General features: G+C 38.9%; 1 protein-coding gene across 3 annotated transcripts; it reads left to right on the forward strand.

Moving 5' to 3' along the window:
• The first annotated feature begins 905 nt into the window (after positions 1–905).
• LOC122645859 (bZIP transcription factor 16-like) lies at positions 906–27,023 on the forward strand. 3 transcript variants are annotated; one of them, XM_043839252.1, is made up of 13 exons: positions 906–1,137; positions 1,348–1,472; positions 1,578–1,631; positions 1,720–1,806; positions 5,945–6,034; positions 6,152–6,211; positions 6,310–6,479; positions 6,566–6,620; positions 12,448–12,490; positions 12,710–13,011; positions 25,505–25,582; positions 25,676–25,801; positions 26,559–27,023. In XM_043839252.1, the coding sequence occupies exons 2-13, from the start codon at positions 1,398–1,400 to the stop codon at positions 26,676–26,678; spliced, it is 1,260 nt and encodes a 419-aa protein (XP_043695187.1). In that variant the 5' UTR covers positions 906–1,137; positions 1,348–1,397; the 3' UTR covers positions 26,679–27,023. The 3 variants fall into 3 exon arrangements, with proteins under 3 accessions (XP_043695187.1, XP_043695188.1, XP_043695186.1); XM_043839253.1 differs by having other exon boundaries at positions 911–1,026; positions 1,584–1,631; XM_043839251.1 differs by having other exon boundaries at positions 912–1,026.
• Positions 27,024–27,065: the final 42 nt, after the last annotated feature.

The raw sequence follows: 27,065 nt of genomic DNA on the forward strand, positions 1-27,065 counted from the left end.
TAATATATGTACAGTATATCTTTCCTAAACAATCTCCTACTAAGAATGAGGACGTGGAGATATAATCGTAAGAAATAGTTAAATGCACGATCGTATGTAAAAACTCTCCCCATATATATATATATATATCATAGGATCCATACACTACCGGTGTGAGTTAGAATCTTTCATGCCAAACCAATGGGACCATGGGCAAGGACACTACAATACCACATGTTCATATATAGAGGGATCCCCGATCCGCATGTCAAAGAAGAGAAGAAGAGAGAGAGTTTGAGAGGCCACATGACACCTGCAATTTTTTCTATTGTTGTATATCTCTTAATACCATAATTAGTTCACGTGATTCTTACAACCACTGGGTCCCAAAACGAAATTAGGTTAGTGGTTATCTGTTTTCTTATGACCGAAACACACTGAAGAAAGGTACATTGGTCATTGCACATATGACAAATCAAAAGAATTAAAGAATATGTTATATCGTTGAATTTATTACCCAAAAAAAAACAAAAAAGATATTGTGAATTGGCCCCAGTAAGATTCAATATAACGAGAACATCCACGTCATCATCCTTATCTAAAAAGCCATCAGATTGGAATCTCTTCCATTTCGCTAATGTGGAAGTTGGGTAACTAGATTCTAATCTAACGGATGAGATTTTAGGAGGAGTAGCGATAAATACTTTTCAACCACGTCATTGCCCAGGTCACTATTTTTATACAGTAAAGCAACAATGTACGATATACGATATACGATATACGGTATACGACTACGAATCAGTACGTTGAGAGCAGTAAAAAACAACGAAGGCAGACAGAAGGGTTTCTCTCCCTCTCTGGGAAGTGAAATACTCTCAACAACGACGACGATGGAAGCTGCGCCATAAGAAGAAAACCCTCATCGGTTGATTTGCAGGAACGATTCAGTTTTTCGGATTCTCATCCTGATTGTTAGCTGATTTGTCGTAGCTGGATCAATTTATACTTGATTTTGTGTTTCTGAGGAGGAATTGTATTGTTACTGATGTAAGTTTCAGTCTCTTCGCTTGAGTTGATTCCGATTGAATGAGTTCATTGGTTTTATAGCAGCAAAAAACTCTTAAATTGGAGTATTCATTGATCAATGTGGACTAGCGGGTTTAAAGTTGAAATTTTGGTTCATCTTCTATTTTGGATTCTTATCCATTTCGCATTTGATGAATCTTAGATAGTTTGCGTTCGGTGAGATCGATATTTTAGCTCCTATTTTGTTATGAATCAAAGAGAAAAAAGTTATTGTAATCGAAATCCGGGGTGCGTAGGAAGTGAATCAGAAGCTTTGTTCTAAAACAAGAGTTTGTACTGCAGGATGGTTTGAGAAAATTTTCTGGATAGGAGTTGTTTTCGACTCTTGAGTCATGGGTAGTAGTGAGATGGATACACCGCCAAAGGCGTCGAAGTCCTCGACTTCAACTTCCACACCGGCAACTCAGGTCTAGTTTTGTCCTACTGTCGCTCTTATACTGTTTAAGTGAGGTTTGAAGTTCCCATCTCGTGACTGTTTATTCTCATTGTTTTTCTATCTTTGTTTTGTTCAGGAGCAGCCTCCTACAACGAGTGCTGCAGCTGTTTATGATTGGTCTGGATTTCAGGTGCTTATGGTGAAAAGTTCCTCCTCAGTTTGATATATTTTTTAGTTTAATATTGTATTCAACCCTTCCTCAACCATCTGCATAACAGGCATATTCCCCTATTCCTCCGCCTGGTTTCTTTCACTCTCCAGTAGCTTCAAGTCCCCAACCACACCCGTATATGTGGGGAGCTCAGGTATAAGTTCTCCTTTTTAATGTTCTTTTAGTGGGTTCTTATGCAACTGATGCATGTGATAGGTGGTTGTGATTTAGGTTATCTAGGTCTTGGGATAGCTTAAATAGGGAAGGAAATGGATACAACTTGAAATGGTGAAACACATTTTCAAACTAATACCAGTTCCTGCCTGTACATAGTAACTCTCTGGATGTCAGGTTTATGTGATTTGGTTTGAATTGTTATAGGAGGATTGATGCGGTAATAACTAGATGACCTTCTTTACGAGACCAAGAACAGTTGGAGAATCATAGTTTATAAGTGTTAAGCTGGCTTGTTTAGTTGGGAAGGCCAATTTTTGTTGGTAACATTGATGTGATATTTCTTCTAACATGCTAATCACAATTAACTGTCCACCAAACAAGTGATGGAGAATTTAATTTAATTTAGGGGAAAGGTAACTTGGTAGCTCCACCTAACTCTGGCCTTATTCACACTGATGAAGAGGCCTTTTTCGTCTCCCTTGTTTGCATTACCTTCCATATTTAAACAGACTGAATAATCAAAATCATTAGCTTTGGTAATTTATAGAATTTGTGTCTGTTTTTTAGCAGGGGGAAAATGTTTAAATTAATAGCAACTCCTCTAAACATGCAAGAAAGGTGAATTATAAATGGAAAAAGATTCCCAATAAACAACCATGAAAATTTATTCTGATGGGATACCCTCTGTAATCATATGCTGTTCTATCACCTGGTGCAATCTTTTGCTTCTCTATATGGAAAGTGTGATTCACAGGATTTAGAGGGCAATCTCCCTTGAAGTTCTCTCTGAAAAATCAGGAGGTGCTGATCAGTATTATTAATTCCTGTTCGATGGGAATCCCATCTAATTACCTATATACTTTCCATTGCCTTGCTCTCTTTCATTTCGGCTGTGTTTGGTATGCATTATTGGAATGCATTCTAGGTCGATTTCGCATTCTAGGTCGATTTCGCATTCTCATCCAAACACAGCTTTCATCTTGCTTCTGTAAATATATTCTCTCTCTCACACACACACACACACACCATTGGTTACAAATAGCTGCCCATGAAGACAGCCAATTTGTTACAAATTAAAAGCTTTTCTTTGAATTGCAACACCTAAACCATATAGCAATTTTAAGTTGAGTTTTAAAAATCTTCCTTTTTTTGGGGGGGGATGGAGGGGGCGAGTGGGTTGAACCTTGAAATGACTGAAGACTATATTTATAATTGATAATAAGTTCTGTTGTCTGGAAACCAAAATACTAGTTTTTAATATGATCAAGCTTGTGATAAAATCTAATTCTTATTACAAATCTTTCCCCATCATACATGTATAAATACATGAACACGCTCCAGGTATGGTTGAAACATTCAGTGCTTTTACGGTGCTGTGCTGCACCAATGCTTCAACCCTGCTTCATTCCACTCTCTGGTTACTTAAGGAATCCCACCTTTATAGAATCACCCTCAAACTGAGCTCTGATGGTTGTTTTGGAAGTGTTTGGTTGTGTACTTGTGTTCTAGGGAAGATGTATGGGAAGGGAAAGGGCAAATGAGGAAAAGGGTTTTATTCATCCAAAAAATGTGATGTGTGGGAAGGGAAAGGAAAAATGACAAAAAATGGTTCTATTTGTTACTTGGTTGCACTTGGAAAGACAAGGGAAAACTAAGGGGTTTCCTTCATAATGTTTCTTGCCTTTTTGTGGGATGAATTTTGTGGAAGTACCTTTACAAAATCTATATTGGGATGCCATTTCTTCCTTGGGAAGGCAACCAAACTCGGTTTTGAAAATTTATGTGATAGGCTTTCCCTCTCTTCTATTCCTAGGAAGCAACCAAGTGCAGAATAAGGGTTCTACAATTCAGATTTATTATGGAGCTGAAGGAAAACTATTACAAAGAGATCATGCCAGGATTCTGTTCAAACAACACCTCTAGAGACATATTTAGTCCAGCCACTTTAATTCCTTCACATGTACTTCAATCTCTTATGAATTATCAAACCAACTAAGCAAACATGTCTCCTATTGTGTTTCTTACTATCTTGTCTTAATTATTTCCTTATTTTCACTTTATTTGTACTTACATTGGATGGCATATATTGTCTTAGTTTGGCTGGTCAAAATCTTTTTGTTCTAAAGCATTCCACTGTGGTTGCATTTATCTAAGAAAATAATCTTGTAGTCTTACCAAGCAATTCCTTGCCTGGGTGGCTGCTTGGTCAGTTGCTTTAAACCCAGTTGAACACTGCCTCATTTCCATGAATTTGAAGTCATATTTCTCCAGCCCTCACTGGATCTCGTAGTTGTCTAGACAAATGCCTTAAAAACGATGCATGTGGTTGGCAGAGGTAACTGGCTGCATGGCCACGCATATTCTTTTTCCCTATTTTAACACTTAAATAATGTGGGTTCTATCATGCCTTTCTTTTGTCTGTGTCAGGGATGGCTGTGCCTCCTTTCATATACGTTATCATTTGCTGACGATGATGGAGGAATTGGAAATAGTTAGAAGTAGGAAAAAAGCAATTCTTTTCCCTAGGATATTGTTGGAATCATGGCATTCTGAAACAAAATTATCATGTGTGAGTAGGAACAATTTTAATTTTACATTGTATTCTACATGATTTATGCTTTTATTGGTGTTGGCCTGTGTGGGATAAGGGAAGCATGTGTTATGTGTGTGCATGTGCGTAGTCCTGGTTTGGAATAAGGATAGCATGTTGTCGTGGGGGCTTGTGTGCCTGCATGCATGCTTGTGTCTTCTATCTTCTCTGATGTAGACAAATCACATAAATAGGATTATTCTAGTGGAGAAAAACATTGGTTCGAGTTACATACTTGTTGGGCCTTTGGTCCAATTGGTTTTCATTGTAATGGGCCACTTTAATGGGGCCTAAACTAAGGGTAGGAGTTACAACTATGAGATTAGTCAAGTAAGATTAGTTTAGTCCAAATTTGTGAGTCCTTTTATGTTAAAGTTAGCTAAGTCCAGTTCAAGAAACATTAGGTATTTGAGTCCAGATTTCATTCTAATTTCTAAGTCAAGTTTTGTTTTTAGAGTCCTAGTTTTAGTAGGAGCATCACAATTCACATACTAGTCTGTTTTGACTATTCCAAGTAGTAGTTTGGATCCCAAGTCAGTTTAGGAATTAGGAGTGTTAGAAAGTAAGTTTATGAGTTTTTTATATAGATGTAGTACCTTGTGGCTTTACTGATGAATTTAAGAATTAAAACTTTCAGTTTCCTGAAGTTTCTATTGTGGATTTAGTACTGTGCTCGAGTGTATTTTCTGATGTGTGGATTCCTGGTCTTTGTTATCTTAATCTTTCTATCTCTTTTCTTCAAGTATCACAGGTAAGTTCTACTAGTTCTTGACTTCCTGTGGCACCCTCTTTCACTTTACTCTAATTTTCTGTTAAGATCTCATCTCTCTCTAGTTACAGTACTATTAAGCTCTAAACTGAGACTTAAGTTTCTGTTATCTTACTCTCTGAAACTTGTTACTGGTCGATTACCTCAGTTCTAAATCTGGTACTGTCACTCCTAGTAGCACTCGGATTTCTCTGAAACTTCATATTTTGTGATCAGAAGTCTACCAAATTCTGCATGTCTGTTCCTTCATTGGAATCGACGACTCAACTTGATTTCTAGCCTGATCTAATTATTCTGTTGTAAATTGTAATCTTTCTCCATATTCTAGTTTATATTCTCTGTTTTTGTGATCCTGTTAAGTACTAGTCTCTTCCTGGATTTTTTTGGTTTGGTATTAGTCCACATTATTCACTCTTTATGCTTTTGTTGGTGTTCTGTCCTGCTTAGAAATAAGGGTAACATGTTGTCCCAATTGCGAGAGGAGCATCTTTCAGGATTGTGTGTGTCTTATATTAGCATGCTTGCTTTATGTTTTAATTGTTCTTGTTCTTGTTGGAAAGTAGATGTAATATTGTCTCGGGTGTAAAGTAGGTAGCATCTAACAAGATTGGGGTCTTGGTGGTGGGTTGAATATTAGTTCAGGATGGAAGGGCATGTTGTACTTATTCTCCATGTACTGCAGTCTTCTGCATCATTTCTGGTGTGATTTATTCTGATATATTTATTTTTTCTTATCCCCCCCCCCCCAAAAAAAAGCATCTTATGCCTCCATATGGGACTCCACCACCTCCATATGTTGCAATGTACCCGCATGGTGGGATATACACGCACCCAACTATTCCTCCGGTATTTTCTAATCAATCATGTCAATTAGTTTGTAGTGCTTAATTTTTCATCTCTCTTTCATCAGAGTTTGGATGCTGATGCTACTATCTTTTCTGGTCACATGTTTTTGCTGGACAGGGTTCTCACCCATTCAGTCCTTATGCTATGCCTTCTCCGAATGGAAATGCTGAGGCTTCCGTGAGTTTCCTAATCCACATTATTACTGAGTGCTGCAGATATGAGTATGTCTTTGTCATATGGACTACATGGGGCATAACACATTAGGTCTTTGTTAGGGAACTGTTCCTGGTGGTGCGGAAGTGAATGGCAAGTCATCAGATGGTAAGGAAAGAAGTCCCCTCAAGAGGTCAAAAGAAAGTTTAGGCAGTTTGAATATGCTCACAGGCAAGAATAATGAGGTGGGTAAAACATCTGGAGCATCTGCCAATGGAGTTTTCTCCCAAAGGTATGATGTTTTTATTTAGCAGTTTTAGGCATGAAGAAGCTTTGGACTTCTGAAGTTTGTTCAGATTGTCTTCCCAACATTTGCAGTGCTGAGAGTGGAAGTGAAGGCTCAAGTGAAGGAAGTGATGCCAATTCTCAGAATGTAAGTATCTCAACTGAAGCCAGCTCATTTGTTCTATATATGATTTTGTGTGAAAAGCTTTCAATTTGCTTGGAGAAGGGTGGGAGAATGATAATAGCATTGACATTTGGATCTCTTAAAAAATTGAGTTCTAGATTCACTACACAGCTTCTAGAACTACAACTTTTTCCTGTACACTATCTTCATGTACCTGATTGACTATTTTTGTTCTCTCTCTCTTGATTGATCTGAAAGTTTTAATCTGGTATTATGCCTTAATATATCTACCCATGTGTAACTCAGACTTATATTGTTGGTGCTAAAAATACTAGTAATGTTAATGATGTTTTGCTTTGGTTTGAGTGTGGTAGGAAACTGTCTACTGAATTTTACCATCGAATTAGAACTGGTTTTCCATTAACATACCTAAAAATATACAAAAAAAATGTGTTTGCCTTTTCCATCCTCTTGGACAAATAGTATGTTCAGTTGGGGTTAGCCTAGTTGAAGTAATGTGCCACACTAGGGCAGATCAGGTTGAAAAATTTTCACCCAAAGTGTATGAAGGCGCAACATACTCTGAAGTCCTGTACGAGGGCATATGATTAATTTTTAAGGTGGTTCCTGGTTCTTTGCTACTAGTATATGAAACAGCCAGCCAAACCCTAAATCTCTATTTAAGAATTTAGGTTTTGATTGGTGCAGCACAGGCCTAGATTAAAAGAATTCTGATAAAACACTGGCTGAAAAGCTTGTGGGTTACATTTTTCCAGCAGCCTGCTTCAGTAAGGAAGAATCAGAGAAAAGAAGAAGCGATGGGGGATTGGGTGAGAGAAAAGAGAAAGAAACAGGAGCAAGAGAGATGGGATCTATGGCAAGGTACTAAAACTCGGAACTCGCTACCAACTCGGTCCCTTGAAAAACCGAGTCGAGTCGAGTCGGCGAGATCTCGCCGAGTTGGTGCATTTTTTTTTTCCGACTCGAAGCCTCAACTCGGTGGGTTTTAGACCTAGTTTGGGTCTGAAACTTGGTATTCAGCCTATTTTAGGCCATTTAAACACAATGGTACTATCAGATTTTGCAAAAACAAAGTCCAAATAAGAGTTATGTACCGGGCAAACTTGATTTGGTGTGCACGAATGCTGTCAAAATTGTTCTGAATGAAAATATTTTCTTGGACATCAAAACAAATGAATATTTTACCGCACTTTTGGTTTTTAGCAATGTTTTACCATATTAAGATTTATGGAATTTTTAGATTTGAGAAAAACCTCAGCATTAGAAAGTTGAAAATTGCACCTACCGTAGAAAATCCAATTTTTGTTCTTGAACTGGGGGATTGACTTTTTTCCCTTTTGGAATTTGATTTTTTAACTATTTTTATTGGATTCAAATATGGGGGTATTTGCTTATTTATGAATAATATCTTAAGTAAAACATTTACTTAAATGATATTAGGCATAAATAAGTGTCTGTCTTAGTTTCTGGCCTAAATAAGTGTCTGTGTACCAAGGTTTGCATAGATAGGTGTTTGTATACCAAGATTTTCCATCATGATCTCGAGATCTGGCACTCATATAAAGGAGTGTGGGTCGAGATTCTCGAGAACTCGGCGAGATCTCGAGATCTCGGTCGAGTTGTTGCACTTTTGCAACTCGTATGCCAACTCGTCTCGGTTTCTCAAAAAACCGAGAAACTCGCCGAGATCTCGGCAAGTTCTCGAACTATGATCTATGGGAGGAGGAGTAGGAGTAGAGAGAATGTCGTGCTGTCCAAAGGGAGAGAAGAAAGAGACAGCTCCAAGAGGAAAAGAGAGAGAGATCCGATCAGATTAGGGGGAAGTGGAATTGCACACACATAGACTTCACTCAGCTAAATATTCACACTGAAAACTCTTTCATTTATCTCCATCAAACAAACAGGAGTAGATCTGTATTCATAAAAAAAATCAATAAAATAGAAAGTAGGACTCTTTTTTCCTAAATTTACTATCCTAAGATTGGAAACTAGAATAGGACTCTTTTAACTACTTAGTACCCAAGACATCTAAGAAGTATTTAGAACACTAATCTGCAACAACTAAGAGGAGCCCACAAGAAACCCCATGATAATATTTTAATTAAACTAAACTCCCCTAACACGGCCACCAATGGACCCCACTGATAAAACTAATGACACTTAAAGAAAAGACTTAAGTATCCTAGCTACTGACCTAAATTATTACAATATATCCAAAACTGATTTGGGACCCCGTTTGCAAGATCAAGCCACATCCAAAGGTGGACATCATGCTTTCTGCATTAGTATATCTTAAATTCTCAATGCTTATGCTGGTGATTATTATCTTGTCCATTGATTGAATAGGGTTCTTTAGGGTTGGGAGGGAGGGAGAGGACCACACAGCTAACCAACGCAAGCCGACATTGATGCAGCACCAAGTAGGAAGAAGAAGAAGAAGTCCTGACATTAGGGCTTAAATAGGGAGCCATAGTTTAGGTTTACATTCTAGTATTTCTATTCCATACTTAGTTAATTTTCTGCTATTGAAATTGAACTAGTTTAAAATTGGTTGCATCCAATTGGTTCAATTGGGTCAATTTAAGTTATTTAGCTAAGTGTTTTTTAACTTAAGTTAATAGGGGTAGTTAGGACATTTTACTGCTTTAAGTTAATAGCTTTAGATTATAACCACACCCTTCCACGATTTGTGAGGGAGGAGTGATTAGATTGTACTAGGATTTGGCGTTAGCTTCTATTACAAAATTAGAAATCGTGGGAGGCTCCCCCACAGATTATTTGAATTAAAATTTCGTGTGTTGGCTGCCATTGCTGCTGCTCCATTGCTCCCTTGTGAGTGTGTGCATCCTTATGGATATCAAGGTGGAAAGGGACTGGTGGAATCCGGTTGACTCCTTACGCCGTGATGGTTGGGAGGATCTTCTTCAGCTGGGAGGTGGTTTTATCCTCCTATTACATTGCTGCTGCCTCCATTGAAGATCACCTTCAACAAGTAAGTTAGTTACTTAATTTCATTCATTCCATTCTTCTTCTCCTCCTCCAACCCTAGCCTCCATTATCCCATCGATTCCTTTAAACTCTAGATTATCTAAGTTACATTAAACCTTCATCCATTATCAGAATTCAATCAGATTCAGACCACAGCCCCTTCATACCACTACCTATACTCAACCCCAAGCTGCTGCCTTAGTTGTCTCTCAAACCCTAAAATCCCCCAACTCCATTAAACCCCAAAAACCCTAAAATTCCAGAATCAGTACTTCCAACCATCAGAAACCTCTCATACTTGGATTGAACCTTCCCCTCCCTACCTGGAAAATTCGATCCTTACCCTAGCCCTAAACTCCCATTAAAACCCTAATTTCAACCTAAGTTCTAAATCCTAAAACCCGAAACCCTAACCCTTGAATTTCAGAATTTTAATTTTTGTTTAAACCTATTCAAATCCTATACCATTAGCTTCCTTTAGACCTGCCCATCATTATCATATATCACATTCACTCATTCCTCTTACCTAACCCTAATTTTGAGTCAAATCAGCCTACTTTGCCCCCAATCGGCTGATCAATTTCAGAACCATTGTTCACCTGGCCTCTAATAGGACTGCCTCCTATTTAGAGCTACATTAGACATTCATTGGAGTATCAAACAAACATGGGCAATGCCTCTCGGCAAGACTGACACATTGGTCGCGCAGATCAAATAATCTCTTTTCTGGTAGGACCGATGGAGGGGGCTCCCCACATCTCGTATCTGTAATTAGTCTTCTTTTAAATTAATATATAACGGGATAAACTCAATTCAAAAGAAAAAACTTTACGGGACGGTTGGCCTTTTCATCCCTACCTGAAATCATCTTATGATGAAACGTGGGAATGCATCGTAGAAGTCTGGAACGTGTCACACGGGAAACGGAAGGGGACAATGGCGATCAAAAGGCCCATTGTAGTATCTCATAAGACATACGGCAGACTTAAATAAAGTGAAACATTGAACCACCCAGCGCACTGAAGAGGCATAATTGGGCATTTGGGAGAGAGAGAGAGAGAGAGAGAGAGAGAGAGAGAGAGAGAGAGGAATAACAACACACATTGTTCAAAACAAAGTAAATAACTTACAGATTTAGAATCAAAATCTGCCTCTTCTATTCATTTGGCAAAGTGATATTTCAGAAATAACCCCCCCACCACCTCAAAAAAAAAAAAAGAGAAACCTGTCATGTCTCATGTCTGTCATCCTTCAATTTTAATTGACGATCAAAACATTTGTTTTATTTCTTGTTCTCTTAATTCCCCTCTTCCCTGGGGCATGCTGGCTGCCTTTTACGTGTGCTCTGTCTTCCCTATATATATATATATATATATATATATATATATATACACACACACACATATATAGGGAGAAAGAATGCTGCTTGGTCACGCCCCCTACGCCTCACATGGGCACGCGAAAAGACCATCCCACCCTTGTTGGTCGGTGCCCATGCACGTGTTGCCATTGGCCCAGCTACTGGTGTAGTGGCCACACGACCAAGCAGCGTTCATTTCCCATGTATAAAAGAATGCTGCCTGGTCACGTGGATCCTGCGCCCAGACACAAGAGTGCGTGAAATTACTGCCCCACCCACATGAAATAAAAAATCCCATCCATGATACCCCTGTGCATGCTCTCATTGTCCCCCCTGTTGGTGCAGGGGCCACACGACTAGGCAGCGATCTTTTGTCCCATATATATATATATACATATGTATATATCTGTGTGTGTGTTACTTAGAAGCAATTAAGTAAGAAGATTTGAAAAAGAGAAAACTATTTTAGGATACTTGCTTAAAGCAACAAGCAAGCAATATGTAAGTATATGCATACTATTTAGTATTAAGTAACTTACATTAAATATATACACATTAACCACGCTACACTCTACTAATAACATACTAAACAAACCTGAAGTAGTAGATAACTATTTTAGGATACTTGCTTAAAGCAACAAGCAAGCAATATGTAAGTATATGCATACTATTTAGTATTAAGTAACTTACATTAAATATATACACATTAACCACGCTACACTCTACTAATAACATACTAAACAAACCTGAAGTAGTAGATAACTATTTATAGTAAGTACTTCACAAAAAATGTAATAATACATTATAGATCACAAATCATTCAAGATGATCCAAATCTAGGTTAGTTTTCCAATTTAGATGTGATATTCGGCCCAAAAAAAAAGTTAGAAATTTTTTGATGTCCAATCTCCAATTTGAATATCTGTAATGCAAAATTTTGCTTATTTAATCAGCTCTCTGATGTTGTTTTTGAATGTAGATGGGTCCCACTTAGGTTTTGGCCAAAAAATCAGAGTAGGAAGAAGTTTTATTTCAAAAATAGGTTTTTTTTTTGGGTTTTGGTAACTTGTGTATCAAGCCAATTGGCCTGTGTTGATACCATATTGGCCCGTACTGATACAATATCAGTCCGTATCTGTTCTTTACGTACTGGTTCTGTATTTTATCGACATGGCCAATCTTGATATGTACTGCCCGTATTGGTCTGTATCATATCAATACTTGATAACATGATTAATATTAGGTCTTATTTGTAAATTTGTATGATTTCTAGAATGAAAAAATCATGATAGTTATTAATCGTAGGTCTTTGTATGATTTATAATTATTGCTAATGCAAGAGTAGTCCATTTGAACCGGATCAAGTGATAGGTGCATCATTTGTTCCATAAATAATGATTGATACTTGCCTTTCATATCCTTTTCAGTTACCATCTTATCACTGAGGTATAACATATTCATAATCTATTTATTTTTGTGCAGGATTCACAACAGAAAACAGGCGTTGGTCAAGATTCTTGGGGAGGTAGGCGTATAGATAAAACACACTTTCCTTTGATCTAAGTAGTTGTCAAGGTGTCGCCTAAGTGCCACCTAGGCGCCTTGTTGGTGTCACCTTAGTTTTGAATCCCTCTCCCAACGCCTTGGGTCGCCTAGCGCTTTGACAACTATGGATCGAACCATACAAATCTCACCATTTTTAACAATATTAATTATGTAACTGTAATAATGTACGGGTTTACAGCTGAAGCATCCCAGAATGGTAATGCTGTGCGTGGTCCTCAGAATGGAGCATCTCGTACTCCACCAAATACAATTTTAAACCAGACAGTGGCGATCATGCCAATGCAAGCAGCTGCTGTTCCTGGAGGTGTTGCTGGTCCAACTACAAACTTAAATATTGGGATGGAATATTGGGGTGCACCTGCTGCATCATCTATCCCTGCCCTGCGTGGGAAGGTACCTTCTACTCCAGTTCCAGGAACAATGGTCCCTACCGGTGCAGTTGGATCTCGTGAGGGCGTGCCGACGGAGCTTTGGATACAGGTTCTCCTAAGCCCTTAAATTCTTGAATTTTGATATTTAAATTGGTAGCACTTTGCAAAATATTATTTGCATTTTCTCAAATGTAAATGAGATTTACTTCAATTTATGTAGCGCTGGGCATATACAGATTTTTAGTTATTCTGTATGATTATTCAATGAGATATACTTCATTTCATTTGCTTACAAGGCTAATATATTAAAGAAATGGTGTTCCCTTCTGCACATTATCAAGTAGATTCATGGGCTAGAATGCTACACCGTATCTAAAATATATTAAACCAACATAATTTAAAAAAGATATCTAGGATGCTCTGAACATCAGGAATCACAGTAGTAAAGAATATATTTGCAATCTGTAGAATTCTTTAGTGTTGCTATTACCTATTGCTTCACCAGATCTGTTTTATTCTCGAAGGCAAATAGAATTCTACATTATGCCATGGACTTATAGGTGGGTTGGAATCTCTGGATCATTTGTTTTTCGACATGCATTTGTAAAAATATTGATAAAAATTGCATACTTTGGTTACTTCTGTAGAGGGGTGGATGGTCATTTTTTTTTTTAATGAAATGGAAATAAATTAAACTTTAAACATAATGGGTACAGTATCAGAAAGACAATTTAAGGATTGTTTGTTAATTCTAGCATACCGTGCTAAGTTGTGTGCAGGTTGGATACGAAGTCTAGGCTGTTTTAATGCAGAAACCAAATTAAACAATCTAAAAGAACTTTTGATATCATAGAGTAAATAGAAAAGATCCCACGGCCATAGTAGTTCACTGTCCTCCGTCAGCCATTGCTTAATCTCCTCTGAGTTAGTCCAAGTGTTTATGATAGACTTGGAATAGGTCAGTTCAAAGAAATGGGCTAAGAAAGGAAAAGGTTGAGGCTGGTTTTCAAACATGGGTATGTAGGCTCAGTTGGAGAGTTATTGATGCAAAAATCCAGATTATGGATCTCAGATGCAAGCATGCCCAATGATCAAATCTGTGATTAGATCTGAGATAAAGGAAGCAATTACGTTGTTTAGGGAAGAAATCAGATCCATGGAAGAGAAGGGAAAAGAGATGAGATCGATCTGTTTGGGAGAGAAAAGAGAGAAGAAATCATGTATGGGATACCAATCCCTTATGCACTGTTCAACAACACCAAAACTTCAAAAAAAACTAATGTTCTTTACTCAAGTCATCTCCAATTGATGGGGGTTATTACATATATAAATACCTTCTAAAATTCCTAAATTGACTCATAACAACAACAAACAACAACAACAACCATAACCTTATCCCAACTAAATGGGGTCGGCTACATGGAACCGAAGAGGCCATGACAGTAATAGAAATAAAAGCAGTTGAAGGATCGAGCCTTACCATATGCATATCCTTTCTTACCAATTCTTCAATAGTCATTTTAGGTTTGCCCCTACCTCTTTTAGCTCCTTCAAATCAAATCTGATCACTCTTCCTTACTGGTGCATCCATGGGTCTCCTTTGGACATGACCAAACTACCTCAAGCGACTCTCACGAAGCTTGTCCTGCATTGGTGCAACTCCCAATTCGGTTCTAATACAAATATTCCATACTCTATCTTTCCTGGTCTTGCCGCACATCCTCCTCAACATCCTCATCTCCGCCACACTCATCTCATCTATATTACTCTTCTTAATTGCCCAACATTCCGCTCCATATGTCATCGCTGGTCTTATTACAGTCCTGTAGAATTTTCCCTTGAGCTTAATAGGCATGCATTTGTCACATAAAACTCTTGATGCTTCTCTCCACTTCATCCATCCTACTTTAATTCTGTGGGAAACATCATCCTCTATATCACCCTCTTTGTTAATGGTTGACCCTATAATGTAGTCCTAGATAGGTAGGAGACCTACTAGGAGCCAGACAACAGGATCAATCGCAAAAGGGGTTGCTGGTTCGAATGGACAGCATTAGGATTTAGGTTAATTCTAGGGTTTAGGATGGGAATTTGGGAATGGGTCTTATATGGCTTTAATATGCAGGTCTAGGGGGTTATTATGGGATAAAAATAATTGGATTTGGTTAAGTTTGAAAAATCTGCAGAATCAGGGTTAGGGTTTCGGGTTTTAGGAATTAGGAAATAGGCTGAATTTAGGGTTTTCTAATGGGAATTTAGGGCAGGGTTTTGGATCGAGTATAGGTAGGGCAGTGAGGGTACTGTGGTTGAAATTTGATGATAAACTAATGGGGAAATTGATCTGAATTGGGAAATTAGGGTTTAATGGAGATAGGATTAATGGAGGTCGATTGGAGAATGATTAGGGTAGACTATAAGGAATTAGGAGAAGAAGATAGTTGCAGAAAATTAAATAACTCACTGGTTTTGAAGATCAACAGCAGTAGGAGCTTGAGAATTGATTGAAGAGGACCTCCCGATCATAAACAGATGTAAGGAGTTGCAGGAGTCCACCCACCCTATCCACCTTGAGATCCATAAGGATATACACTCACAAAGAGCAGCAGCAATGGCAGCAAGCATAAAGCTAATTTTTATAAATCAAATTCGTATTCAATGCTGGCCTCCCTTACAAACTTATATAGAAGACTCAAAAATAGACTTAGACACTCAAAAAGGAAAGGCCTAACCCTATCCCTAACCTATTAGGTAACTTAAACTGACTAGGAAACCAGAATACTAAAGGAAATAGACTCAAAACATGGACGGACTTATAGAGTCCTAATCCAGCCCAACTTACATCACATGACCACTTAAGTTGTCACATGACCACTTAACCAAGTCACATGATCACTTAAATTGAATCAATTGGATGCAACCAATTCGAACCGGTTCAATTAAAAAACATAAAAATAAACTAAGTATTGGGCTAATCCCGTATGCAACCTATATACCCCTAGTTTAGGCTCATTAAAGTGGCCTAATACATAGAAAACCCTTGGGAACAAAGGCCCAACATGTAAATAACCCAACCCTAGGCCTATTTCTAAAGAAATAAGCCAATATCTATGATGAACTTGCATCACCCTAGGTATCTAAAGCATTCACTTTGTGGTAGCTCTCGCTCCTCAAGTTTCACCACTTCATCACCTCTCCTGGTTTGACTGAAGTTACACATCATATATTCTGTCTTTGTTCTGCTTAACTTAGAACCTCTTGATTCCAAGTTTGATATCCATAACTCCAACTTTGCATTAATCCCTTCCATTGTCTCATCTCCATAACTCCAAATTCGCATTAATCCCTTTCACTGTCTCATCTATCAAAACAATATCATCAGTGAATAGCATACACCAAGGGACCTCATCTTGAATATGTCTAGTTATATCATCCATGATGAGTGCAAACTAATAGGTGCTTAAAGCTGATCCTTGGTGTAACCCAATTGTAATTGGGAATTCATTACTTTGTCCTTGTGCAGTTTTGACACTTGTCACCACGCCCTCATACATGTCCTTAATTATATCCACATAGTTACTTGAGCTCATTCTTTTCCCTATGACATGCCAAATGAGCTCCCTAGGAACTCTATCATAGGCCTTTTCTAGGTCGATAAAGACCATATAGAGATTCCTTTTGTAAGCTCTAAAGATTTCCATAAGCCTCCTTAGAAGGTAAATAGCTTCTATCGTGGATCTCCCTAGCCTAAAACCAAATTGGTTCTTTGATATATCAGTTTCTCTTCTGTTAACAAAACAGAAATAATGGAATTGCTTGAATGAACAATGTGATCAGCCAAGCCATATATTTATAATCTGAAAATTTACATCATAGTGACAATAATGACCCTACCATAGCCGACTTAGCTAGGTAGTACACAATAATAAAAATAAAACATTAAAATGACCAGAATATCCCCACGATATTCTGGTGTACATTATTCAACACTCCCCCTCAAGTTGGAGCAAATATGTCTATCATGCCCAACTTGACAAGATTAGGATGAAATAACTTTCCAGACAATCCCTTGGTAAAGATATCAGCAAATTGATCAGCAGATTGCACAAAGGGAACACAAATCAGTCATTCTTCTAATTTCTCCTTGATGAAATGCCTATCTTCCGCAACATGCTTGGTATGATCATGCTGTACTGGGTTATGTGCTATGCTGATTACAGCCTTGTTGTCACAGTATAACATCATAGGAAGGCGAATAGGAACACCAAGATCATGTAGCAAACCCTTGAGCCAGAGTAACTCACAAATGCTTTGTGCCATAGCTCGAAATTCTGCTTCGGCACTAGAACGAGCAACTACATTTTGCTTATTCCTACGCCAAGTGACGAGATTCCCACCTACAAAAAGGAACAATACCTAGAGATAGACTTGCAATCTGCAGAACCAGCCTAATCTACATCAGTATATGCCTCTATCCGTAGGTGATTATGTGTAGACAGAAGAATGCCTTTTCCAGGAGCTGACTTCAGGTAGTGAAGAATACGAAGAACAGCCTCCATATGAGAAGAGTAGATCATGCATAAACTGGCTCACAGTACTCACGGCAACAACAATGTCAGGACGAGTGTGTGAGAGATAAATCAGCTTCCCTACAAGTCTTTGGTGCCGGCCTTTGTCAACAGGCTCACCCTCTTTTTCCTTTAGACGAACAGTAGGATCCATAGGAGTATCTGAAGGGTGACAACCTAATAATCCGGTTTCAGCCAATAAGTCTAGGACATACTTCCTTTGGGAGAGAAAGATGCCGTTGGAGGATCTGGCAACTTCAATCCCAAGAAAGTATCGTAGTTTCCCTACATCTTTAATCTCAAATTCCTGACCAAGGAAGGTCTTCAACTGGCTTATCTCATCACCATCATTGCTAGTAACCACTATGTCATCAACATAGACTATAAGAACAGTGAGTTTGTCACCAACCCTCTTTATAAAGAGTGTGTGATTAGCATTATTCTGCTTATAGCCCATAGAAATCATGGCCTTGTGGAACCGGCCAAACCACGCTCGAGGTGATTGCTTCAGCCCATAGAGTGCACGCTTCAGTTTACATACTTTACCTTGGTTTTTGTCACAAGAGAACCCTGGTGGAATGTCCATATACACCTCCTCATCCAATTCTCCATTTAGGAAAGCATTTTGCACATCTAGTTGCTGCAAATCCCACCTAAAGTTGACCACACAGGATAGTAACACACGAACAGTATTTATCTTTGCAACAGGTGCAAAGGTTTCCTGGTAATCAATGCCGTATGTCTAAGTGAACCCCTTTGCCACAAGTCGTGCCTTATACCTATCCATAGTGCCATCCACCTTCTGTTTCACTACAAACACCCACTTACATCCAACAATTCTCTTCGCAGGTGGAAGAACCACAACCTCCCATGTGTTATTTTTCTTCAAGGCCTCCATTTCTTCCATCATTGCTACCTTCCACTTTCCATCTGATAGAGCTTCTTGCCAATTGTTAGGAATACGAACGGAAGAAAGAGAAGAAACAAAAGCGCGAAAGGATGGGGAAAGGGAGTCATAAGATACAACATGGGATATGGGATGCTGAGTGCAAGCCCTGACACCTTTGCGAAGAGCAATAGGTAACTCAGGAGAAGGAACATTACCAGGTGGAGAGGCAGGTTCTGGAACCAGGTTCGGCATTTGGATGGGTACTGGAGCAACAGTTGATTGAACCTGCTTATGCTTCCTTGTGTAGATCTGCACATTACTGTCATCAATCCTCCTCTGAAATTCACTAATGGTTTTCTGGACAAGAGTCTGAACTGGAGTAGTTGGCTCCCCCTGAATAGGAATGTCAGCAACATCAGGGATGGTCTCTCCCTGTATAGGGACCTCTCCCCCTGACTCAGAAGGAGGACTAGGAGTAGACCGAACAGGAACAAACTCATTGTAAACAGACTGGAGTGGAGGTGGAGATTCTATGGTCAGCACATCTTCATTAACACCCTCCCCCTGAAGAGGTGGGGACACATAATAGGAAACAGTCTCATGGAAGACAATATCCATACTGACCAGAGTACGTCTGGCAGGAGGATAATAACACTTATACCCCTTTTGAGTAGGAGAGTAAGCTAAGAAAATGCAGCGGAGACTACGAGGTTCAAGTTTACCAAGGGACCTTGTATCCCTGGCATAACAGATGCAGCTAAACACTTTAGGGGGAACAACAAAGGAAGAAGAGCCAAGTAAGAGCTCAATAGGGGGCTTGGAATCAAGAACCCTACTGGGCAGCCTATTAATTAAATAGGCTGCAGTGAGGACAGCATCTCCCCAATAAAAGGAAGGAACATTGCGAGCAAACATAAGTGCTCTAGCCACCTCTAAGAGGTGGTGGTTTTTCCTCTCAGCCACACCATTTTGGGTTGGAGTGTCAACACAGCTGGTCTGATGTAAAATCCCATGGGCAACAAGGTATTGTTGGAACTGACCTTCCATATACTCTGTCCCATTGTCATTCCTCAAAATTTGAAGAGTGGTATGGAACTGGGTCTGAACCAACTTGTGAAAATGCTGAAAACAAGAAAAGACTTCATTTTTTGTGTGCATGAGGTAGACCCAAGTGAATCTAGAGTAGCAATCAATAAAAGTGACATACCACCGATGACCGGAAAGAGAAACTTTTCTACTAGGACCCCACACATCAGTATGAACAATATGAAATAAGAAAGAAGACTTTGTATTAGAAATTGGATAATGGGAACGTGTCTGTTTGGCCAAGACACAAGGCTCACAAAAAATATCTTCCTTATCACAATCTTTAACTAATACTGGAAATAAAAGGGATAAGGTCCCTAAAGGGGGATGTCCTAGTCTAGAATGCCATTTGTGTAATTCAGAGGAGAAAGATGCCGAGTGACAGAGTTGAGAAGGTGATGCCTTGGTAGATGTAGGTTCGCCATCAAGCAGGTACAATCCGCCATGCACTTTACCCGATCCAATCGTCTTCCCTGAGTCCAGTTCCTGAAAAACACAATGGGTAGGAAAAAAAGTCACTTTACAATTCAGATTTTTAGTAATACTGCTGTTTGGTAGTGCTAGTAAGATGACCAGTAAGTCCCCTACCAGCTACGCTCAAGGAGAGAGATCTGGCCCATATTAAATGGTTCGTACCATCAAGTTTAATGGCAGCAGCATATGGAAGAAGGTCAGTCCTAGTCTGACCATTGCCGTCAGAAGTAGCCGTGGTGACATCAGAGTCCGGCATAATGATGATAAATATAGGGCAGAAATACCAGAAGAAGAAGCTGAATATGGGGTATTAAGACCCTCTTGGTAGCAGCAACACAAACAACCCTAACCCCAAAAATCGATAAGGTGCAGGGTTTTGAAAAAAACCTGAAAGTGGTGATCGATTAGGGTTAGGGGTCTTCAAAAAATTCTGAAAAGGGGCTGAGAATACTGTCGAGTGCTCTTTGTGGTTGGAGAAACACACCCTCCAAAAATCAGCAAGATCTGAAACCTGAAACCCCAAAATTGATAATAGTCAGGTTTTGAAAAACCCTGAAATAGAGATCGATTGAGGGAAGATGGCTTCAATGGTGGATGTAGGGCTGCAGTAGGTGCTGTCCAATGTTGCAAGAGAGGAACCTCCAAAGGTGAACAATCAAACTCCAGGAATAAGTAGATCTGATCTTCAAGGGGAAGGCTTCCAAAAAATCGCAGAAGAGAACAGGACAGTAGCTATCGCAGATGAAAACCAAACTTGTATGTCATTAATTGAGGTATGTAGAGGGCAGTAGTTTTGATACCTGTTAACAAAACATAAATAATGGAATTGTTTGAATGATCAATGTGATCAGCCAAGCCATATATTTATAATCTGAAAATTTACATCATAGTGACAATAATGACCCTACCATAGCCGACTTAGGCAGTACACAATAATAAAAATAAAACATAAAAATGACCAGAATAGGGTATTCTGGTGTACATTATTCAACATCTTCAAAGGTGGGCTTCATTGATTTTCTCCCAGAGTTTCATGGTATGACTCATTAGTTTAATGCCTCTATAGTGATTATAGTTCTGGATATCACCTTTGTTCTTATAAATTGGAAGTACAGTGCTTCTCCTCCAATCATCTAGAATTTTCTTTGTATTCAGATCATGTTAAGATTGTTAACTGGATTGACAACATGACGTTTTTCCTTATTCACCCATACCCATTTTGCCCTCTGGTGAATGTATATATATTCAGTTAATCTTTTCTTCATTAGAACCAAACAAATCCTGAGGTAATTTTTTGGCACACCTTGCAAACTCTAGAGGCTTATGAAGCTATGGTTGGACACTGGGTCTTGAAAGTAGATTTAGGGAAGTTGCAGCATATAAAAAAAAATTAAATAAAAAATATTTAGAAGGATTGAGCTTCACATGCACGAGTCTTCTAGGAGCCACACCTAATAGGGGTAGTGACACCAGCTCTGGTAAGAGATTTTTCAGCTTTGTTTGAAGAGGAATGGAGTAGTTAGTTTTGTAGTCTCTTAATTAATTTATGATTCCTTTACCACCCACTCTTTTTTGGGGTGGACTATACCCTATTCATAATTTGGCCTGAACTCTCCCAAACAACTTCACATCGTGAGATGTTGGGTTGAAAAAAAAAAACCTCTGTAATGACACATTTAGACTCTGCCTCTTTTGCAGCGCTGACTTGACTGGAGTTCTTTTCTTTTGCACAACATTGGTACTTTTAGTTGTTGATGGTTAGGTGGTTAGTAGTTATACTGTTCAGAGGACCTAGGGAGAAAAGAACTGAATGAAGACCAAGATATCTATTTTAAAAAAAAAAGGACAAGCTGAAACAATTTCGTAAAACTGAAGTGTGTTTGACACAAGGCATCTTGAGGTTGGAGTTTTAAGTTTATAAGTAAGGGGTTTTTAGTTATTAAATTAAGGGGAAAGTTTTATTGGTCGGCAACCCACAAGCAGAATCTGTGGGCGGGCACACCTTTTTCTACCATGTGGAACAGTGATGTGGTAATTCCGATCATTGAATATCTAGGCAATGGTCTAAATTGACCATGTGCCAAATTTTGTCTCGATTTCAATCATTTACCCTCCCAATGAATTTAATTGCATGTGCATGTCTGGACCGTCATGACTCGATTTGGAAATCCAGACTCAGACGAATCAAATCCAAACCATGGGGATTCTGGTCTAATAGGGGTGGGTATGGATCTGTTATTTACTTGGGGTTATTTTTTGTACTTTGCATTTTTTTTTTATATGGGGGTTAGGTAGCATTGGTTGAGTAGAAGATTGAGACCATTTTGCTTTCCAATTCTGTTTTAGATACGTATAGAGTGGTTCTGTTAGTCTCTATTTATACGCTACTGTACCGATCGATTATTTAGAGATTGATATTGAATCTTCGTTTGAGTTGTTGCCTGCGTGGCCTGTCTACAAGAGCTGATCGGTGCTCCTGGTTTCCCTCTCCTTCTCCAACCTCTTCGTACTTCAGGGCAGTCCCTCCTTCCTTTATTTCTCCTATTGTCTTCCCTCTTCCTGTCATATTCTGCTTTCATATTTCTTTCCTTGCTGGGTGCGGTGTTCTTGAGTTAAGCAAAAGCTGTTAGAACTCCTTGGATTCTAAACCTTTGGGCCTGAAATTCTGGGGAGTAGTACCTTACCTCTGGGCGACTCGAACACTAAATTGTTGTCCCTGAGATTCAACCTGTTGGAAGATTTCAACCTGAAATTTGGTTCTGCTATGAGTCAGTATCAGTCCTTAAATCTCATTGAATCACTTGCTGTGCTGAAGTGTGTGTTGGTTGAAAACGGAAGGTCTTCAAGTTTTACGGATCTCCATCCCAAGTTTCAACTTGATAGGTCTACGATTGGATGGGATTTCTCGTTTGCAACCAGATTAGTATACTGCTGGGATACTGCTCATATTGTGAAGAAGAAGAAGAAGAAATCTTCTTCTTATTTGCTATTAAAGATATATCGTTTGTTATTTCCATAAAATCTCTTCATATCTTTGGTGTCCATATATTTTATCCCCCATTTCACATTAATTGACAGAAAGCCCTCTTTTTCAAATTCCATTTTACTGTGAACTGTTTCAAATTATGAAATTGCCACTCATTCTTCTATTTGATAATTTCATCACTGGGGCCCATAGTGACCCGAAAGCAGGGTTTGTGACCTGGGGTTACTGGTTGCATTAATGTATGTCCATGCACCCCCTTGGTAGTCATATCCATCCTCTTGCTAGTCCCAGATTTTTCAATGCTTTATTTTGCGACTTGGCCAACTCCGATTCTGCTTAAACTTGATATGTGAGCAAGGAACCTTGGGGTTTAGTTGTCCATAAACTTTCAGCCCCATGTAGGCTGCCACGCGGCAAAACTAGGTGCTTGTCCACCAATTTTACTTGGGAGTTGTTGACCATAAAACTGCCTCCATTACATTAATACATAAAAAAAGGATAAATTCTATGAAAGGGAAATGAATACTTGTTTCAAAAAATGTATTCATCAAAAAGGAGAGAGAGAGATGATAGTGAATAAAAAAAGTGAATGCTGACTGACATGATAGTTATAAAAAAAAAGTGAATGCTGAAGTGATAAAAAACAGTGAATGCATGACTGAAGCCCACTGTCACCTGTGGCATGGGATAATAGCATTGAGGAATTTCCTTAACACTTGCTTTAAGCTGTGCCTCGAGGTGTAAACTACACAAGTCTTCACTTAATCTGAACTAAAAGTGTGAGCCACATTGGCACTCTGGTGCAATCCGGGTCGGGTTAACCCTTATTAGATCGCTTGTGAGTCCACCCATTACAAGCAAACAATCAAGTCCAAAGTTAAGTGGCAAAACAGTAAATAAATCAATGTCTACCAATGGGGTCAATTCTGTAAATAAGTTGGAGTTCACAAGGGACTGGCAGGATCATAATTTAATGTAATCAACTAGATAAAAAAAGAAACAAGTGAATGGACTATAACGTGTTAATGGGAGGGGTATGCTTGGAATGGGATACAAAATAGGGGTAGGAAGTAATAATGAAACAAAGGAAGGCTAATAATGGAAAAACCAGATTAAGGGTTTTAAAAACAAAAGCAATCGGTCATCTCCTACCTCCAGCTTTTGAACCAGCGCCAACGAGAGAGGAAAACCTCGATTGGAGCTCTGGGTATGGCCTTAGATGGCTTCGAATCTCCCAACTGAGGTATCATAAGACGGTTATGTCGTATTTACTCACTATCGAGTTGAACAGTTGAACCAGCGACCAAGAAGCTGAACTAATTCCTCTGAAAGCAAGCCAATTTAAGGTTGCAGGCTCAGGTATGATTGCTGGTACATATCGGTCGATCAGAACAGAGTTTCGAAACTGAACCCATTGGTTTAGTGTTGCCTGGAGTAGGATAAACCACTCCAAAGAGGTAAAGGAAAACATAGAAAGAGATGGGAGGGTTCAAATCTGATTTGGGAAAACTATGGTACTGCTGGAACAGGGTACTCTGCGTGACCAAGGGACTCAATGAAAATTAGGAGAAGGATGGGTCGCATATAAGAGAAGAACAAAGGAGGAAGAGAGAAGAAGAGAGACGGAATAATGGAAGGGAAGAGGGGAGAAGATGTACGCCAACAGCAACTCTGCTAAAACCTTCAATCAACCCAAAATTTCATTTTCAAGTCTAATCTCTTCAATCCTATTACATGCCAATATAAAGAGAAAGCAAAACATATTAATGGAAATCAACTGAAATAGAAACTAATGATCCCAAGGAAAATCCCTAAGTATCTACCCAACCTCCTAAAATAAAGAGAATAAAATAAACTAAATATTTCATTTTATGTAGTCTACCAACCCTTGCCAGACCAGAAAGCTGGTTTAGGACCAATCCATGGTTTGGGACTCCAAAGTGAGTCATGTTTGTCTAGCCAGGCTAGATCAACTGCATCACAATCATTTAGACAAGCTTCATGTTTGAAGTCTGCTACATTTTGCTGAAATTTCATGTTTTTCTATTTGCTTCACAGATTTTTTTATTCACCAATTACAAAAAGTCAAGACATAATCATTCAGTATCATGGGTGTATGTGGAGTTCTCTTAATTCAGGGTTATTATTATTATTATTATTATTATTTTGCTATAATAGATGAGCATTGCCTTTGGGGTTTTAAACTCCCCCATTCATTGTAGAAGTTTTGGAAAAGCTTACCTAATGGATTGTATGAGCCTGAGCCTCACGAAAGTTACAGGCTTACAGCCAATCAGCTGTTGGAAAAATAAATTTTCATTTTCCATTCCCCTTATTCACGGCCTCATTGGGTTCCTGATGGCAAATGATCAGGTCTGATGTGTTCGTATGGGTTTGGAGTGACCTGCCTCATATTCTGTGAGGTTAGCAAAGCCCTAGAAGTTTCACATGATTTATCTCTTATTTGTTTTCTAGTCTCCATTGAGGTATTTGTGATTGTGGGGCTGTATTTCTTGATATTGTACTCTGATTGGCATATTCTTTGTTGCAATTATTTTTTTCTTCCCTATGTTGGCTGATGCAACTTGTATCCTGAATTCAGGATGAGAGAGAAATAAAAAGGCAGAGAAGAAAACAGTCAAACAGGGAATCTGCCCGTCGATCCAGGTTGCGCAAGCAGGTGCATTGTCCCTTACAATGTGTAGTTTTGACAAGGAAATCTGTTGGGTATGTGTACATGTTTTGATTATTCATTGTTGCTTGTGAGTTTTAGGCTGAATGTGAGGAGCTGGCCCAACGTGTTGAAATTTTGAAAGAAGAGAACACCACTCTCAGATCTGAAGTCGGTCGTATCCGCAGCGAGTATGAGCAGCTTCTCTCACAGAATATTTCCCTGAAGGTGATAATTGCAAACCAAATAGATTAGCTTCTGCTTCTTCTCTTCTTCCTCCACTTCTTCTGGAAGGTCAAATCTATGGTGTGAGACTATTTACAATCTCTAAACAGAATCTCAGAACATGTGGTACACACACAGGACCTGGCTGCCGTAGGACCCAGTGTGTTTGATCTTTGACTGGTCCCCCTTAGGAGATCATACTAATCTGATTAGGTGATTGCACTTTCTGATCTGTAATATATTAGTCAACTGAGTGGGTGAATCCCAAAGCAAGAAGTCTATCAGCAATTCGGCATATGTTAGGGATCAGGTGATGAGGTTTGATTTTGCTTACAGGATCTTCTAGGTGGCTGCATTTATTCTAACAAGTTTTCTATAACACAAACATCACTCATGTAGGATCCCTTATGCTGGTGCATCAGTAATTGAGGTCGGTGGACTTGGAGTTAATTAACAAATAATTGAATACAGAATAATAAAAAATTCTTATGCCTAAAGCTGATTAAGCATTCAATCCAATGTTCTATTAACTCAAGTAATGAATCAAACCCTAGTTATCCAAATTGGGGTGCAGAATTGGCTATTCGTGAGCAGAAAGTCTAATCTCCAAGTTCACGTAACGATTTCTGAACCAGTTGTGGTTCCAGCTGCCTGTGTGTCCACATGATATAGCTGTACCACCTCTAACACTCAAAACTGCATGTATTCTTTTTCTGAAGAAATATATTGTTTGATACCTTTGCAAACTGGGATTGTGCAGGAGAGACTCGGGGAAATCCCTGGAGATCATGAAGATCCAATAACTGGCAGGAATGAACAACAATCTGGCAATGATGATCAACATGCTGAGCAAACAGAACTTGTGCAGAGTGGTCAATAAGACCAGCAGCACTGCTTCCAACCCATTTTCCTGGAGCATAACCTAACCCATTAGCAGAAACTTGTCATTTACGTTTTATTGTTTTCAAAAATTCATCATAGCTGACCTTTCCAAACTTGGGGATCTGTTTATACCAGAATTGTATAATCCCTCATTGTCGTTTGAAAGTATCTTTAATAGTTGAAGCCCTAGTAGGACACGTAGAGGGTGGGAACCGGGAACCTTATATTACATTTCTATGTTAGAGGAAGGGTAGCAGCTAGATCATCTTACCTACCTGTATTATTAAAGTCTATGCAATGTGTAACCAAAGAGACTGATTTAATAAATAACAAATATGATGTACTCTTTATGGAGCAGTATATGTTCCAAGGGCTTGGAACCTTG

The sequence above is a fragment of the Telopea speciosissima genome, chromosome 11 (assembly GCF_018873765.1).
Source record: "Telopea speciosissima isolate NSW1024214 ecotype Mountain lineage chromosome 11, Tspe_v1, whole genome shotgun sequence".
Lineage (NCBI taxonomy): Eukaryota > Viridiplantae > Streptophyta > Magnoliopsida > Proteales > Proteaceae > Telopea > Telopea speciosissima.

What these genes read in the sequence shown, in the direction of transcription:
- LOC122645859 (XM_043839252.1), top strand. Translation starts at nt 1,398, where the DNA reads ATGGGTAGTAGTGAGATGGATACACCGCCAAAGGCGTCGAAGTCCTCG. An exon ending in CGTATATGTGGGGAGCTCAG is followed by an intron (nt 1,807 to 5,944) that starts GTATAAGTTCTC and finishes CCCAAAAAAAAG; the next exon opens with CATCTTATGCCTCCATATGG. An exon ending in CGCACCCAACTATTCCTCCG is followed by an intron (nt 6,035 to 6,151) that starts GTATTTTCTAAT and finishes TTTGCTGGACAG; the next exon opens with GGTTCTCACCCATTCAGTCC.